We start from the raw sequence: 16,643 nt of genomic DNA on the forward strand, positions 1-16,643 counted from the left end.
CCTTATACCGATCTCTGATTAGGGCAGTTTAGGCCCCGCCCACTATTCTCTGTCGTCAGCCCAGCCCGTGTGACGTCATGTCCACTGCTGCCGTCGACTGATTGGCTCTGTACGCGGGTTCCGTGGTGTGGTCTCCCGAACCGAACCGTCTGACCACCGCCAAAAAGATTTCCCACGCGACATCCAGGACACTTCGACTTAAAGACACGCAATCGGAGCCGTACTTTGTATTTTATTGAGATATTCATAGACAAAACATACCATGAGCACAAAAGTGTTCTTCGTAAGTGAGGGGGCATTCAGATGAAAGTCGACCAGCCACGTAGCTCGGGAAGGGGGGGGGGGTGCCTCGGGCCGGATTCGATTGATGAGTGCTGCCTCGCCGGGTGGCGGACGGGGCGGCGCCGGCGGCAATCGGCCCCTGGCAGCTAGACCGGCCCGCCGAACAGATTGACCCCGGCGATGACCTCTGATAGCCGCGGGCGGTGACATCCGCCGATCTGGGCCGTCTGGAAGCGAGTGGAGATAGCTAAGGGGTGGGTTTGATGAGGGGAGGGGGAGGGACAAGAGAGGGAGGGAGGGTGCGACGGACTGACGGATTAACCCGGCAGGCGGTGGGCCTACCAGCCACCTTCCACGCGGTGGGGGGGGGGGGGGCACTTTTTTGCCCCCCCCCGTATCTCCGAAACTACTGGACGGATCCGAAAAATTCAAACGGCGTTCGATAGCCCTGTCAAATTTGTCGAGGGAAACCAAATTTCATTGACCTCGGGGTCACCGATGACGTCACAGGTCAGGTCAAAGATAAAATGTTTCACCGTTCACAGGGCTTCTAGGGAAAGCGCTATAACACCGAGTAAAACGCATTTTGTCGAAAATCAGCGATAAGGCGTCAGTTGTCTAGTACATATGTTGCTATTAGAGGTCACTGGTCATACCAGGTCAGGTCACAGGTCAGGTCACCAAAGGTCACCAAGGGTCACCACATGAGCCCAACTTTACTAAGGTTATGTGATGCATGTTTTATGACCAGTTTTTCATTTCCAACTCAATGGTGTTGTTTATAAGAGCATCAGGTACGGTTTAGGTCACTTTCTGGTGGAGGTCAGGTCAAGGTCAGGTCAAAAAAGGTCAAATTTCAAAGTTGATATTTTTGCACAAAATGGGTATCGATTCGATGCAGCTCGTCACGGGGAGTCTAATGGTGGTCTTTGTTTTGCGCTACGAGGTCTAGAATTGCTAAAAATTGAGTTTGAAAATTTGACGTCATCAATTTTGAACAGTTTTTTCGCTATAACTTGGCCAAAAAACGAGGTATCGATCTCAAATTTGGTATGTAGATAGAAGGCGGTAGGGACTATCACATATATTCCGGTTTTTTCGAAATTCAAAAAACTTTTTGGATTTTTTGGCTATTATATTCAAAAAATCTATTTTTTGATTTTTGGGGGTCAAAATCCAAAAAATTTGAAAAACCGAAATAGCAGTTTTGTAGCCCTTTTGATTCCACACCTTTTATGTCAGAAACATTTCTCTGTATCTCTAAAGCTGTAGGCCTGACAGCTCTTCCCGCGAAACCTTTTTTTGGGTCGAAAATGGCAAAAATGACGTCACTCTTACGTCATTAGCGGCCAACCTATCATAGCCTTTGGAAAAATTTTTGGTCACCATGTGCGCTAGCTGCTCCCGGGAGGGTACTGAAAGTTTGGTGACGATCGGCGCAGCGGTTCTCGAGATATATCGAAAAAAGTAAAGGGGGGGGGCAAAAAATTGCCCCCCCCCACCGCCTGGAAGGTTAACAACAGCAGAGGGGCTGGGGGAGGGGCTGTGATGCTATACAGGGGACGGAGCGTGCCTGACGCTGGGGAAGCTCCGAAACAGGCGGATAGACGACATCACATGACAGGCTACACATTTTGTGAATGAATATCGCAACAAACAGCATGGAAACATGTGTAAGTACACACCGTTCGCAACGCGGCCAGATGCCGACAATTGCAATCATCACTGTCACTGTCACTGCTGTCACTGTCACTGTCACTGCCGCTCTTACAGTAAAAAATATCAACTTTACGTCCTTAGGCTTATTTATCTTATAATGCGCCTTGGAAAGATGAATTGTCTACGAATAACCCGGTGACAATCGGCTGATTAGATAGGTAGAGACGCCTATTAGCGGTATTCAGAACCTCAAGTTCACGTAAACAGCGCCACCTATACCCCGAACAACCGAACCCGTTTTCCACTAGCTGCACATAACACATCCACGGCCTGCGCGGTATACCATTAGTGACATCTAGCGGCGGCCTCTGTCCCTATGGCTTGGTGCCTGTGTTATGTGCAGCTAGTGGATTCGAGGCTCGGTAGTTCGGGCCGTAGGTGGCAGCACTTGCGGCAACTAAAGGTTAAATACGTCGCCGCTAGGTGGCACTGTAAGCTTGCGCAGGGTGAAACCGCTGGCTAAGTCACTGTTCCGTCATTTCCAGCCTCAGGATAGTCAGATCTTCCAACCGCCTGTTCCGGTCTGGACGGGGAGCTTTATCCCATGCGGATTGCGGAATCTAGCCCGTAAGCCGAGCACGCCCGTACCGGGTGCGGTGAGTGCTTGGGAGGCTAGTCGGCCTGTCCTCTGGACGAGCTCAGCCCCGGCGACTCACTAGGGTGCCTACTGCCTGCCGAGACCAATGTCCCCCCCCCCCCCCCAACCCTAACTCCTATCATCCTTCCCGCTCTGAAATGGTCTTGTCAGACCGAAAGGGCCTGACCCAATAAAACAAATAAACAAAACAAGCTGACTGCGATACCAAGACCGTATGTGCGAACCCTCAAGCAAACACCGAACAGCGTTTAAAATATATTTGGCTCTCTATCAAACAATCTACATTCTTCCCACAGTTTACTCACTGACTAGTTGACACATGGTTGCATAGGCACTACAGAACTGAGAGCTCGGCTCAGCGTCGCTCCTCCCTCTCTCTCTCTCTCTCTCTCTCTCTCTCTCTCTCTCTCTCTCTCTCTCTCTCTCTCTCTCTCCTCCTGGCCTCTGCCCAGAGGCTGGTCAGGAGACATACAATTACATACATACGGCGCAAACATACACAAGCAATTCTCGACGACGTTCAGAGTTCATATCACAAAGCTGAGAACACACGCCTATACAATGCATGTCAGCGCATTCTATGTAAAACCGAGTTCAAGTCATCCAACCAGACATTTCCTATAAACAAAACAGGTATTTCTTTTAAACAGCCGCATTTGCCGCTGTTTTAGCTTTGTCATCTTATCGGTTACCATTAATTTTCTTTTGTTTCCTCCCACGCATTCCACCTATCTTCCTCTCTTTCTCTATCGTGTGTCCAAAGGACGGCATTTTATCCTAACTCAGCAAAACGAGTCACACAAGCAGCTCAATGCTCAAATTCCGTCCCATACCTCTAACAGGGCGTCACATACTTATGACATCACACAATGACATCATCAGCAAGCTGTCCAACACATGACGTCACACATTTGGCCACTGGTCTGGAAGACAGTGGACGTGGCAAAACGCGAGCAGCGAGACAGAGAGGACATTCGAGTCCTCAGCGAGAGCTATCTATCCCATCCTCTTTTCCCACAATACATCCCACACACAAGCCCAAAAGTCGCACTGTACGAGGTATCGTACTATTCACACGCTTAACAAGCTATAAATAAGCAACAGTCGGGTGGCGGCGGCAGCTACCAGCAGAAGCTATCCTGTTAACAATCGCAGTTCAAGCTACGCCACAGTACAAATGTACAAATATAAAAATATCACATGAGCTACGCGCCCGGCGAATGGGTGTCCTCTCGTGACGGCTTTTGATTTCACGACATGTGATTGGCTGTACGAGAGAGAGCTGACCAATCAGGCGTCGTCACGGGTCACGTGTCACCAGGTGTGCACCAATCAGAGGCCAGAACGGCGCAATATCAGATGTAGGACGTCTCTTCACGGCAATAAGGGTCTCATCGAGAATCTTCGTCAGATCAAAGGTCTCTGAGATTCCTCACTGGGCCTTGAGGGTTCCTGGGATGCGCGAGAACCCTCATTTTGCCTCGAGATCCTCACTTTGCCCAGATGGTCCTCATTGGGTCCCGAGAGTCCTCAAAAGACTCTTGAGCTCTCACTAGGCCCCCACTCCCAACTGAGACTCCGAGCACCACCGTCCACCACAGGGCCCCATCAGACCCCTCCTGGGCCTCGCTAGACACGAGGTCCCAGCTGGGCCTCTAGCACGTGCGCCGCGTCGTCGCGTCCCATGATTCGGAGGATGTTGAGGAGCTCCGTGGCGGCAGCTGAGGGGTCCGCGTGCCTCGCCCACCAGAGGTCCAGAAGGCATTCAGTCGGGGACTTCTTGGCGGCGAAGTAGTTGATGAACCTGTAAGATAGGAGCAGATATATGAGAAGTGCATTCACCATGAAAGGAGCGAGGGAGATGCTCAGTTTCTGACAGTTTCAACTTACGCTTGAACACTAAAATGCCCAGCTTTATTGTTAACTTCAGTAAATGTGCAATCCTCCTCTGCTTACTCATCTACACATCATTTAATCGGTAAATTTCATTCCTTTAGAGTGATTCTCAAAACAATATTTGCTACCAATATTTAATAGTGCAGCAGTGAACATGAAATCAGGAAACCCGCTGAAAAAGCCTTTTCAAACACATTCCAAGAGACCAATCACCTCGATAAATTAATTCCGAAAGACCTAGCTTCGACATGTAAGCAAGCGCATGAGGAGTTAACTTTTCACTATGATACGTTGTCATCTGGCCCATGTCGCCCTTACACCGCCGGGGCGACTATGGCACTAACCTGTTGACCTGCATCCTCTGCGCCAGCATTCTCCAATCGTTCAGCCGGGAGCTGGGCTGGTTCAGGAGCTGACACAACTTCTGACGGGTCTCTGCCGACAGCCTGCGAACGCACAGGGCGGGGAGAGGTTAGTCGTGTAGATATTACACACAATACATGTCTATGAAAGGCATGCATAAACGGGTGCGTTAGAGTAATCGTGACTCGTGAGACTAAAGTGCCAGAAGGTGAAACACACGTTATAAAGAAACGGGACCGCTCAAACCTTACTTTCCCAGTGTCCAAAATCAAAATTACAAGTGTTTCTGAGTCGCGTATTTCCATTTACCTACATCAAATTTCGGTATCCGCGTCCCCCTATAAGCTGTATCCCCTAACGTCCCCACTTTCCAGCTCACCTGTATCCTCCTGTATCCAGTGTGGTCACAGTGACCGTCGAAGACGCTCCCGAGGATCCACTCGTATTCGTCGACACACTCGACGTCACGGTAGCCGTCGGCCGGCCTGGCAGCGGACTCGGCAAGGGCCCGCTCTCCGCAGACGAAACCCGCAACATCTGACGTCGAGTTTGTGTACCGCCCTTCTGCGAGACGAGAACGCGAGCGGAGAAGGAGAGGCCGTCTCCGCGGGATGCTCCTGATCCTCCGCGTCCTACGTGCTCCAGACTGAAGGAGCAGTGCAGGAGAGGGCAGGCGCTGCCCCAGACGTGCCAGAACGGGATCTCCTGTGAAGCACGGGTCATGTGGAACGTTAGAGACGCGTGGTATGGCTAGAGGCATGGCGAATTGGGTGAGGAAGGGCCATGAATAGATGGGAGCCTGGTGCGAAGTGGTGTGGCCACTCAGGCCATGATCATTGAATGATACTACGGTTGCTGGTGAACAATAAAAACGTTGAAAATAAACGCTCATAACGTATCTATAAGAATGTCAGCACTCAGCATCCGTTTAGCATGTGAGCAATCCATTTCACGTTTGAACAAATCATGACACACGATCGTAATTACTGAATTTGAATATGCGTTACAACTTGCATCTCCATCTCACCTGATAGTCGCCCTGCGGTTTGCACCTCCATCCGATGCTCAGATCCTCCAGCGAGAGGCTCAGGCCTCCTCCTCCGCTCTCGAACGCCATCGTCTTCGGCTTATCCAACAGCCTGCCGGCCAGCCTCCTTTCTAGCTGCAGCACCGCTTCAAACGCCGCTCGCGTGTCCTCCACCACGTAGCACCTGATACAGTACTCTGAGGCACACCCTGCTACCAGGCGGGGGCCAAACGCTGCCAAACGGAGTAGCTTCACAGCCGGCCCACTATTCGCTCCAGCGACTCCTTCTGAGTCATTTCCCGGCTCTCCAACCAGCGCCAGCGGCTGGAGGGTGTCCACGAGCACATGAACCCGCTGCTGGTCTAGATGGGTGTACACACCGGTGTTGAGATTCTCCTTACCAAGAAGCGCCAGGTGATGCCACCCGCCCGGGGCAGGCCACTGCTTGGTACCACCAAATACTGAGATGGACCAGTTGGTTTTGAGGCTGGCGCAGTGCTGGAAACTGACGATGGCGGGTCGGAGAAGTTGGACGGAGCCGGGCCCGGCCAGAACCACCGGAGACAGCAGGGTCTCGTGCTCTGAAACACAGGGTGAGGGGAGTGTGAGAACTCAGAACAGTGCCCATGGTAAATAATATACCGCGGGGCGCACATATTCTCACATTCAATGTCTGAACTAGGCCTACCCATGATTGAGCTGCGCTAACGGTATCGTTCCAATATCCTTGACCAAATTAACTACTTCAAGATAAATAAGCACTAAGGTAGTTCCTGCCCACCCATTTGTTCGTCCCCAGCCACCGCCGTTTGTTACCTCCTAGCTGGGGACGGCCCTTGGAGTCGTTGAGCACCACCAGGTAAATTTCCTCCTGTTGTCCTTCGGCCAGGGCGCCCTCTGGGATCGTCAAACTGACGCCGGCCTCGGCCAGCGAGAGCACAGCGCCGGCTGACGTCACTGGAATAGAGAGAATGCATGGCGTAACGTTACTGGAGCAGAGATAATACACAGGATGACGTCACTGGAGTATATTGAATACACGGGATGACGTCACTGAAGCGTTTGAAATACACAGAGGGACGTTATTGGACATAAATGAATGCGACGGGTGGCGTCAATGAAATGCAGGGAAATGCATGGCGTCACATTACTGAATGAAAACACATTGTAATGTCGCTAAAGAATACTTCAATAACAATCATTCTGTGGTACGTTCAGTCGCTGGGTTAATCTGTCCTACTCTTCTATAGAATGCGCAATCAACAGTTTTTGAGCAGACGGTCTACGTTAGTGATGTCAATTACGGAAAATCTTGATACCGATACCAAACCAAATACCAACAATATCCATGGAAAAATACCGAAACCGAACCAACTTTGTATGCTCATGAAAATACCAACTTTTTACCAAATTCACAGCCTCTTTTACATTAGGGACGATTCACAATACCAACAACATATCAAATGCATTAGCCTTGAAATACCAAATACCAAGTTGGTATCGGTTTGGTATCGGTATACCAAAAAGTTGGTATCTGATTTTGTTTGTTTTTGTTTTGTTGGGTTAGGCCCTTTCGGTCTGACAAGACCATTTCAGAGCCGGGATATAGGGGGAGACATTGGTCTGGGCAGGCACCCTAGTGAGTCGCCGGGGCTGAGCCCGTCCGAAGACAGGCCACCCAGCCCCAAGGCACTCACTGCACCCGGCTACGGGGTGCGCTCCCTCGGGAGCAGCGGTGCCACTCCAAGGGAGCAGCCCGCGTGAGATAAAGTTGCCTGTCCAGCCCGGAGGGGGGTGGCGGTGTGGAGGAGAAGGATTTCAGTATCCTGAGGATAGAAGCACGGAACGGTGATGGTATCTGATTGACATCTCTAGTCTACGTATACTCGTTCATAACAGCGCAAATATCGGTTCGTTCACGTCTACGGCAGCGCCCTCACCTGTGGCCAACTCGAGGTTGTCGGGATTCACGTCAGATGGCAGTGTCACCGACAGTAGCGACTGACGACACGAGGCAGGCTCAGAGCCGTACAGGGACTTGCCGTGGGGAGATGTGGCTGGAAAAAGGACATAAGTCCTTTAGCAAATCCTCACACTTTTTAACATCTACACACGACAATCTTTTAGCATGTGTACGCCTGAGTGAACGTTCAAGATCGCCCAGCTGATTATTGCGCTGAAATATCTTTGGTTCCCATGAGGCGATGAGGCGTGGCAGGCATTTATCTCTTGAGGACAACACAGTAGCAATGGCAGATATGGGCTGATCCAAAGACAGAAAAACAGTAGACCATTCCGCATTTCAATCTCTTCTCAACTACTCACGCGAGCTGCAGTACGACGAGTGCGAGTGAGCCGTGCCACTATCTCCGGCCTGGTGAGCCCGGGACACAGGCGAGGCAGCGGTACTGGTCTCACTATCCGCTCCAGAGTTGTGTGCAGAGTCGAGTCGTTTGGGCAGGAACATGGCATGCGGTTCGTCGTAGTGGTGCTCGGATGGTGAACTGAGCAGCGCTGTGGGTAGAGGGGGGAGTCAGATATTGCTGGAAAGAGTTGTGACTGGCGAGATGTTGAGAAAAGTTAGCGAGAGTCAGACATGGCTGATGCGTGGTTGTGGAGGAGTCACTAGGGTTGCTATAGGAGGAAACAGGGTCAGAAATGAGAACCCCATGAGAGCTTAGGAGGCATTTGGGGAGTGGAATAGATAGACAAGGGAAGGTGTGAAAATTAGAGGTAACACAACTCACTGCGTTTCGGGCACGGTAGAATGTTAAGGATGCAAGATTCTATTGCGTACTATGACGTTAAATGTTACGGATGTACATTCTTCAAATTATGTAAGACGTTTCAGGATAGTACGATGCAACTAATGCCAGTTGATCAGTGCACGCGATTCAACCATATTACACATTTCTCGTCACGTCACATGCTTTAACGTTAAACACAACGTCAGATTTCGATCATTTTTAAGTCGCTATTTCAGCTGTTTAGTCCCAACAATCTTATTTTTCATGTTACACCATTGTACTGGAAGCTTTAGATAATGCAGAAAATATATCACCGCAATCCAAATCTTGTCTGGTATGCCATGATAGCAGTATTGCATGTAACTCAAATTCCTCAAGTGCCGGACTGACGGATTTAGCCTTGCAATCATTTCAACAGATCCATGACGCTTCTACCGTAGATTGTTTCCCAAATTTCGTATACGCACCCGTCTTGTTGCTGTTTGGGTCTCCGTAAGAGTAGTCGCTGTTGAGGCTCGGTGGGGTCGGGTTCATGATTGCGACGCTAGAGGTCAGGTCGGGCGCGTAACCCAGCTGCTTCTTTGAGTTGTCGTAGTAGCGTGCTTCGTAATCTGAAAACGGTATGGGAAGGGCATGGTCAGGTATTGTAACACTCAACGCTGATTAGTCTGTATTTCGGGGCCATCGACGAAATTTGGCGTCATCACATGAGCAAAACTATTTGTATTTTGACCAGTTGAACCATGCTTCTTCGGAGTTCGGAGGACAAAAATTGAAGAAAAAAAAAACGCTTAGAAGACAAAGCATTTGCCAAATTTGTCACAAATACTCTTAGACACAGATTAAGGGCGGATAACAAAAGCCAATCGAACAAGGAAATATGCATTATGGCTCTTACTTACGCCTCTTATTACGAAGTACAGAATAAAAGGCACTCACCTCGCTCAGTAAGACCGTACATGCTCTGTCCCCGTCCCTTTCTTCTATACAGTTTCAGAGCGAGCAGAGCTATCAGCGGGAACACCACCAGAGCCACAGCCAGACCCACGTACAGCGCCACGTCGGTCTCAGGCACCGCGCGCGCTCCTGAAACAACAACAGCACGTTAATAATCACAACATGATGGAACACAGCACAACACATTAAAAATATAACAAAGCATGACGGAACTCAACACAAGGGGTGGGGGTGGGGGAACAAGGGCCAGGAGGAGGAGGAGCCCTCCTGTAAATGGGAATATATGAGCCCGTTGGAGGGAGGCCTGAATACGAATACAACAGATCAACATACCCTGGGACTTCTCCATCGTTTATGCGGTATAAATAAATAAACTACATACAAATTAAAACATCGACATAACAGCACCTCCGCTTTGAGCTAAAGCTTCTAATTTCAGTAAAACACGCCATAACGCAGGCTCAAAGCAGATAAACCGATATACATAAGGGCTACGGAGGGGCAGGAAAACACGAAATCCGAGCCAACACACAACGGAAGATTCAGGACAGGTCAGGACACCGCCTCACACATGTCCGATCTCAGTCCAGATAGCATTGTGACGCGTCGCGTTTGTCCCATTTCTGCGCGCCGCGCCGCGTTTGCGCCATTCCAGCGCGGCGCGGCGCTACTGTCACCAACAGTGAGGGAAAAACAAACAGACGCGTCTCTCTCGGTCTGACCGGCGATCGAATCTCATTGTGGGGAGACAGCTCCGATTTCTGAACAGCGCCGCCTGAAAACGCTGCACGCCGGGAGCAGCTCGGACGTTTACTGATCGCCGGAACGATACTGCACTGTGATGGAGATATCGAATAACCCGTTGTGGGGATGTCTGGCTCAGGGGTTAGTTCTCTCGCTCTCAAACAGTCATCCATGCTCGATTCCCAGACAAAGCACGGGAACTTGTCGCTAAGAACAGTGTGAACTTTCGGTTAGCGCTCGGTCCTAAGAATAGTACCTATTCCACAATCAACTAGCTAAATGAGGGCCGCCACTGCATAATTAAATCTGGTTAATCCATGTAAATGTTCTCTAATTGTCCTACATCCGCTATTATCTAGACAAAACTAGGCCTCGTCTAAGCGCACCTCTTACGCGGATTTGGACAAAGCGTCGTCTCCACTATCTTTCTAATGCATCCCAACTCAGCATTGGTTGCTGCCATCTTCAGTGGGAGACCAGAGACCACGTCAGCACAGCGTACCCTGGATTAGTCACCGTTCTCCCTCCCTCTCTCTTCTCTCCTCTCCCCATCGCGCCCCCGCCCGCACCCCCGCCAGCCAGGCCCGGGCCGGCCCCAAAAATCTACAGACGGGGCCGACTCTCCCCTCACAGCCCGAAGACGACGGCGGCGACGGCGGGGGAGACGAGGCAGTGGTTGCTCACTGAACCGTGTCTCCTTCCGGACTGCGGAGATGTGTCTCCATCGCCGGAGAGGGGAGACATCGTAAAGGAGACGCGCAGTACACGCACAATGGAGACGGGGCGCCCGCCGATGCCAGAAGAAATGGCCGTTTCGGCAGGGGTGAATCATAGGGACATTACTCTGTGCCAACGGGGAATGGACGCGTGACTGTGCTTTCTGCTGCTGTCGGTTATTAGCGTCTGATTAATATTTGGTCTTTTTATTTATTGGTGACACATGCAAGGAAATTGCGCACGGAGCTTCTGAAATGCAATTTTTAGTGCATTATTTACGTCTTTAGCTATGATTATTTATTCATCAATGAAATGAAGTGTGTCCTATGTTGCAACTTGCAACGAGGTAAAATAAATAAATGAAATAGCCCTAAAATAGCCGTCATGTTTAAAAACGTGCGTGCGATTGTCCCGATGGCTTTCCTCCTAGCATACCCATACGCAGAACCATGAGACACCCTTTGCCGCACCCCTCCCCCACCATCTTCCCCACCCACCAGCGCGGCATTTAATCACTCCATGTTTACCCGTTTACCCTTACGTTCCATACACGGCTTCTGTATGTTTACTAGAGCTCTGTTCACACTGGCGCCGATAAACAGAGACACGGCGGAGGGAGTCATTAACCACGCGGGCCGAGTCATTATCTGTCGCCCGGCGAGTCATTAGGAGGCTCCAGTTTCACGAAAGGAAGGGGAGGACATGTGCTGACTCCCCAGAAAGCGGGGAAAAGGAAGCGAGGTTCAGAAGTTCAGACGGTTCCGAAAAAAAAGATTCTGTCATAATGATAAATGAAGCGATACTTGGAGCGCAAGACAACGCAAGCTCGCACAGTGTTTGTCAATAGGTAATAATTCGTAAATAAATACAAAATGAGTGATGACTTGATGACTTGATGAGTAAAGCCTAAGTCTTACCTTGATTGGTTCGGGTTGTCTCGAGGCCGCTTACTACGCCGCCTGAAAAAGAAAAAAGGCGTTGGTTAGGAACACTTCAGCTCCGAAATACAAGGGATTCCAAACAAGCATAAAAAGCGCACACCTTGTGGATCTTCAACGCTCTGCATTTCTTAAACATCCAATCCATAAAGTGTGGCACCTATACCAGTATGCCCTTTCGGTATCAAATGAATGCTTTTTACAAATCATTAACCAGTCAGATCAAACAATTTTCCAGCTGCACCCATCTCACATATTCTCACTCGTTAACTCCCCTAAGCTGCAGTAAGCACACCTTCTCACCCAATCTCTCACCTGAGCACATATCTCGTGAGCAGTTCCGTGATATCCTGTCGGGTCCCTCGCAGGGCGTCCCTCCGTGCTGAGGGGCCGGGTCGGAGCAGGTCCGGTGGCGGTACTGGCGACAGGACGAATCACACGAGGACCACGGCCCGTAGGAGCTCCAGCCGCCGGCCACCGCTGAAACGGGGAGTCAGAGTCAATAGTCACACGCGAACCAGGGGCCGTATTGACTCCATCCGCCGGCCACAGCTGCAGGGTCAGTCGTAGAGTCAATAGAGTCAATAGATTGGAAAAGGACCGTAATGACCATCCACCGATGAAAGGCAGAGTCATTTACAGTCCTGAGTAAATAAAGTAGCATACAAGATATGAACTGCATTGACTTCTTCCGGTATAAGCAAAAGCCACCCTCCCCAAGTTAAAGAGCAGCATATGGACTAAGGAGCACATTAAGTGCTCCTGCTGCTATTGCACGTGAGTCATACAACAAAGCTAACGAAGGGCTACTGGACTGCACTGACTCCATACTCCGTAGTCCATCTCAATTACCCATGAGTCAATGCAGAGTCAATCCACAGCCTCCCAACAGATCCATCCCCTACCATCATCTCCCCCCCCCCCCCGAGCACCCATCAACCAACGTCCACCGCCCGCCGAAAAACCCCATCATTCCCGAGACTCCGTTCCAGTCTATAAAACCAACGTCCGTTTTTTTTTCCGAAAACTCAGCGCCCAAACACCATCTCCGACTGCCTTCACTGACCAATTACACAGATCCGGTTTCCGTTTACAGATTTATGTGGCGAATCGGTCCAGTTAGCCGTTTCGGTCTATTCCAAGACACGGGACATTTACTCGTGGTAGAGTCACTGTCCGAAGCGTGGGGAGGGGTGGGTGGACGGGGAACTGGGCGGGGAGAGGGAGGGAGGGAGGGAGGGAGAGGGGGAGAGAGAGTGAGAGAGAGAAAGAGTGAGAGAGAGAGAGTGAGTGAGTGAGTGAGTGAGTGAGTGAGTGATTGAGTGAGTGAGTGAGTGAGTGAGTGAGGGAGGGAGGAAGGGAGAGAGGGAGAGAGAGAGAGAGAGAGAGAGAGAGAGAGAGAGAGAGAGAGAGAGAGAGAGAGAGAGAGAGAGAGAGAGAGAGAGAGAGAGAGAGAGAGAGAGAGAGAGAGAGAGAGAGAGAGAGAGAGAGAGAGAGAGAGAGAGAGAGAGAGAGAGAGAGAGAGGAGAGAGAGAGAGAGAGAGAGACGGGCGGAGACTGCCTTTTCATGGTGGTGAGTTAATTGTCGTATCTTTGACAATTTGACTGCTGTCAGTGTCCACTGTCCACCACACGAAACGAGTTCTTTACTAGCCCATTGAACATTTTCTATGCATTCGTAGTGCCATCTCGCACACCCGTATTGTATTCCCCATACACCGCACTGCATTTCTTGCAGTTCCCCCTACTCACGCGGACAGAGCGAGTTGCAGTCGGCCGCCTGTTGGGACGGTCCCACACCCGTAGTGTATTCCCCCACACCCGTAGTGTATTCCCCCACACCCGTAGTGTATTCCCCCCACACCCGTAGTGTATTCCCCCACACTCGTAGTGCATTTCTCCTACTCACGCGGACAGAGCGAGTTGCAGTCGGCCGCCTGTTGGGACGGTCCCACACCCGTAGTGTATTCCCCCACACCCGTAGTGTATTCCCACACACTCGTAGTGTATTCCCCCACACTCGTAGTGTATTCCCACACACTCGTAGTGTATTCCCCCACACCCGTAGTGTGTTTCCCCCTACTCACGCGGACAGAGCGAGTTGCAGTCGGCCGCCTGTTGGGACGGTCCCACACACTCCCTTCCTCCGTTCATCGGCGGCGGGCTGTCGCAGGAGCGGCGACGGACCATCACGCCGGGTCCGCAGGCCGGCTCACAGTCGGACCAGACGCCCCAGCTCGACCAACCGCCGTCCACTGGAAATACAGATAGAAAGGGGTGTTATATTAGGCCAGCAGCCCGCGGTACGGTGAAAGATATTTAGACGAAGGGAAGGATGTCAACAATACTGGACAAGCCACCGTTCGCTGGAAATAAAGATAGAATGGGGATTTCATCGTGGCTGCTACCTCCCATTGAAGCATAATGTTCTACAGACGGGGGAGCATATTCTGGCACGTCTACTGAAATGACAGGGTGAAATATTTTTCGATAGGGTTTAGTCGGAACACACCAAACTAAGTTTGCAACAAAGATAGCTAGGATGAGAGACACTTAGGACATTGCACAATGCACATAACTATATGCCATACCTTAGACTGAGCACCTTCAGCTTCCATACTGGGTCATATCAATAGAAACGTACTTCGCAGCAAACTCCTCAGCACAATTAGTCCATTTTTATCACTCTATTTTCGCTTTACCCGCCAATTTAGACAGCATATATCACCAGCACTCACACCAGGTAATTCAACCGTAAACTGTTTTGAAGGAGGTCCTTCGCAGGCTAAACAGATCATTCGTCTACCTCAGGAAGGAAGCGATGATAAATCGACCGCCCGGGTCTCAGAGGGATGTGCCCAAGTGACCTCTGAAAGGGCTGCCAAGTTTATCTCTCTCGATCAATTAGACTGTGTGCCTGTAGAAACGGGCAATGACCGACGGGAAGATCAAAGATATGAGATGATGAATCGAAGTTCTGTGGATTGGTAAATACATGCATAAGTAACAAGAGAGGATATTCTACAATCAATTTTGTACGAATGAATGAATGGGTGGCTGTGGGCTCGGGTGCCCCGATATAGCAGTGCCTGTTGCGAATGGCAAGAGGGACCCAAAACCTTGGCCGGCGACTGGCCCGGTGGCGACTCACCGGTTATAATTTTGACGAACGTTTAACAAATGTTACACATATAGTCTCAAATAAAGAATTAGAGAGTTACCTCTATCAACGGAAACGTGTTAGCTCCATAAAAGCTGCTCTACCAAGCTACTGAGAATCCCTTACCGCATTACAGTCACTGACCGCAGAAGAGAATTCACGCATTCTGTTCACATTACCATAGAACACGAGTAGCCAATGTCCCTTTGAGGATACTATCTGAACACTGCACTTGGCAATGTAGAACATTTCCTTTCGAAATACGTAACTGGAGTGACAGAATATAGATACCCTTCAGTTCATGACGAATCCATAAAACATGGGTTTTCACAAGCACAAGCCGACGAGTTCGGTAGTTGTAAGGTGTTTGACATCAAAACTACTACTCAACACTGAAAAGGCGTATTCTTATTGCTTCTAAGGCAAGCGCTATTCACTTGTCCCAGATTTTACATGCTGTTGAACGACCAGCGTGCATAACACATGGAACCTGAACAGTAGCATGATAGATAGCGTGTGTAAGAGAGTGTTAGACAGGAAAACAGAGAACATGTAAGGGGAGGAGTCGCTCATGTGTTTGCATGTCTATCGGTATCTTACATCGCTATAAACCTTAGTGTACCGCAACACCAAGTTTCTGGAACAGGCACTTCCGCTTAGTGTTTTATATGGGCGTGACATCAGGATTGTCCAGTCAAAATATTGCCAATCGAATGACATAAAAAACTTTATGGCCGTCCTTGATCTAAAACCATCGCAAGGGCTGTTTTATTGTAAGCACCTATATAATCCTTTGTCAGTCCTTGATCTGAAGCCTCCGACTAGCTTTGTTTTATTGTAAGCGCCTATATACGTCTTTGCCAATTCCATCATCATGTCACTTTCACCGATAGCATTAAATCGTAGCTGAAAAGTGTTTCCGCCACAGATAACAACCTTACATTACGGGCCGAAACGACAATGACATCAGACAACTGGACACGAATGGTCAATACGATATATAGATTACCACGATATTTATACCTGCAGTAAGCCGAATAGAACACACTGAACATTGCAGAAGTACACATCTTGCCGACATATACCTGGGTGTGGCAGTGTAAAGAACAGATGACAACATTTGGTGACAGCGTGACCCTGGTCGGTACAACTCATTTCTCAATGACCGAGCCCTACCCATACACATGAATTGATACAACACATGATGCTTATAGTCTATAGAGCTTGTGAGAGTGGAATTCAGACTACACAAATGCCCGTCACCCGCATACTTTTGGCTCTTTGGACCATGACACGGAGCGTGGATATTCAACAAGTAATGGCTTCCGTGTTCGCTTTGGGTTGGCCTTTCGTGGATTATCCCTTTCGCCCGGTGCAAGACTTCCTCCTCAAAAGCCGACACATTCCCCCAGTATGCAGAACACTGACTAATCACACCTAATTCCTATCGTACTACACAGCACCAGTGCAAACTCCACACCACAACATTACATAG

The 16,643-nt window shown here is 49.8% G+C and overlaps 1 protein-coding gene and 2 long non-coding RNA genes across 3 annotated transcripts; 1 reads left to right on the top strand and 2 right to left on the bottom strand.

Moving 5' to 3' along the window:
- Positions 1–212: 212 nt before the first annotated feature.
- LOC122390278 lies at positions 213–2,101 on the bottom strand. Its single transcript, XR_006258120.1, has 2 exons — positions 1,968–2,101; positions 213–509 (listed from the first exon to the last, which is right to left on the bottom strand). It is a non-coding gene; the product is annotated as an uncharacterized LOC122390278 (long non-coding RNA).
- Positions 2,102–2,841: 740 nt separating this feature from the next.
- On the bottom strand, positions 2,842–14,238 carry LOC122390289 (netrin receptor UNC5C-like). The gene is made up of 12 exons (XM_043383056.1): positions 14,076–14,238; positions 12,304–12,468; positions 11,968–12,009; positions 9,572–9,718; positions 9,100–9,243; positions 8,211–8,399; positions 7,826–7,942; positions 6,702–6,842; positions 5,886–6,466; positions 5,238–5,563; positions 4,840–4,941; positions 2,842–4,403 (listed from the first exon to the last, which is right to left on the bottom strand). Exons 1-12 carry the CDS (start codon positions 14,176–14,178, stop codon positions 4,229–4,231), a joined length of 2,232 nt encoding a protein of 743 aa, XP_043238991.1. The 5' UTR covers positions 14,179–14,238; the 3' UTR covers positions 2,842–4,228.
- Positions 4,556–5,386, top strand: LOC122390290. The gene is made up of 3 exons (XR_006258125.1): positions 4,556–4,745; positions 4,866–4,966; positions 5,258–5,386. It is a non-coding gene; the product is annotated as an uncharacterized LOC122390290 (long non-coding RNA).
- Positions 14,239–16,643: the final 2,405 nt, after the last annotated feature.

This window comes from Amphibalanus amphitrite, unplaced genomic scaffold (genome assembly GCF_019059575.1).
Source record: "Amphibalanus amphitrite isolate SeventyFive unplaced genomic scaffold, NRLGWU_Aamphi_draft 000389F_arrow, whole genome shotgun sequence".
In the NCBI taxonomy this organism is placed as follows: domain Eukaryota; kingdom Metazoa; phylum Arthropoda; class Thecostraca; order Balanomorpha; family Balanidae; genus Amphibalanus; species Amphibalanus amphitrite.

Coding starts and splice junctions, on each gene's coding strand:
- LOC122390289 (XM_043383056.1), bottom strand. CDS start 14,178: ATGGTCCGTCGCCGCTCCTGCGACAGCCCGCCGCCGATGAACGGAGGA. Junction 12,010..12,303: donor CTCACGAGATATGTGCTCAG/GTGAGAGATTGG, acceptor TTTCTTTTTCAG/GCGGCGTAGTAAGCGGCCTC. Junction 5,564..5,885: donor AACCGCAGGGCGACTATCAG/GTGAGATGGAGA, acceptor CGTGCTTCACAG/GAGATCCCGTTCTGGCACGT.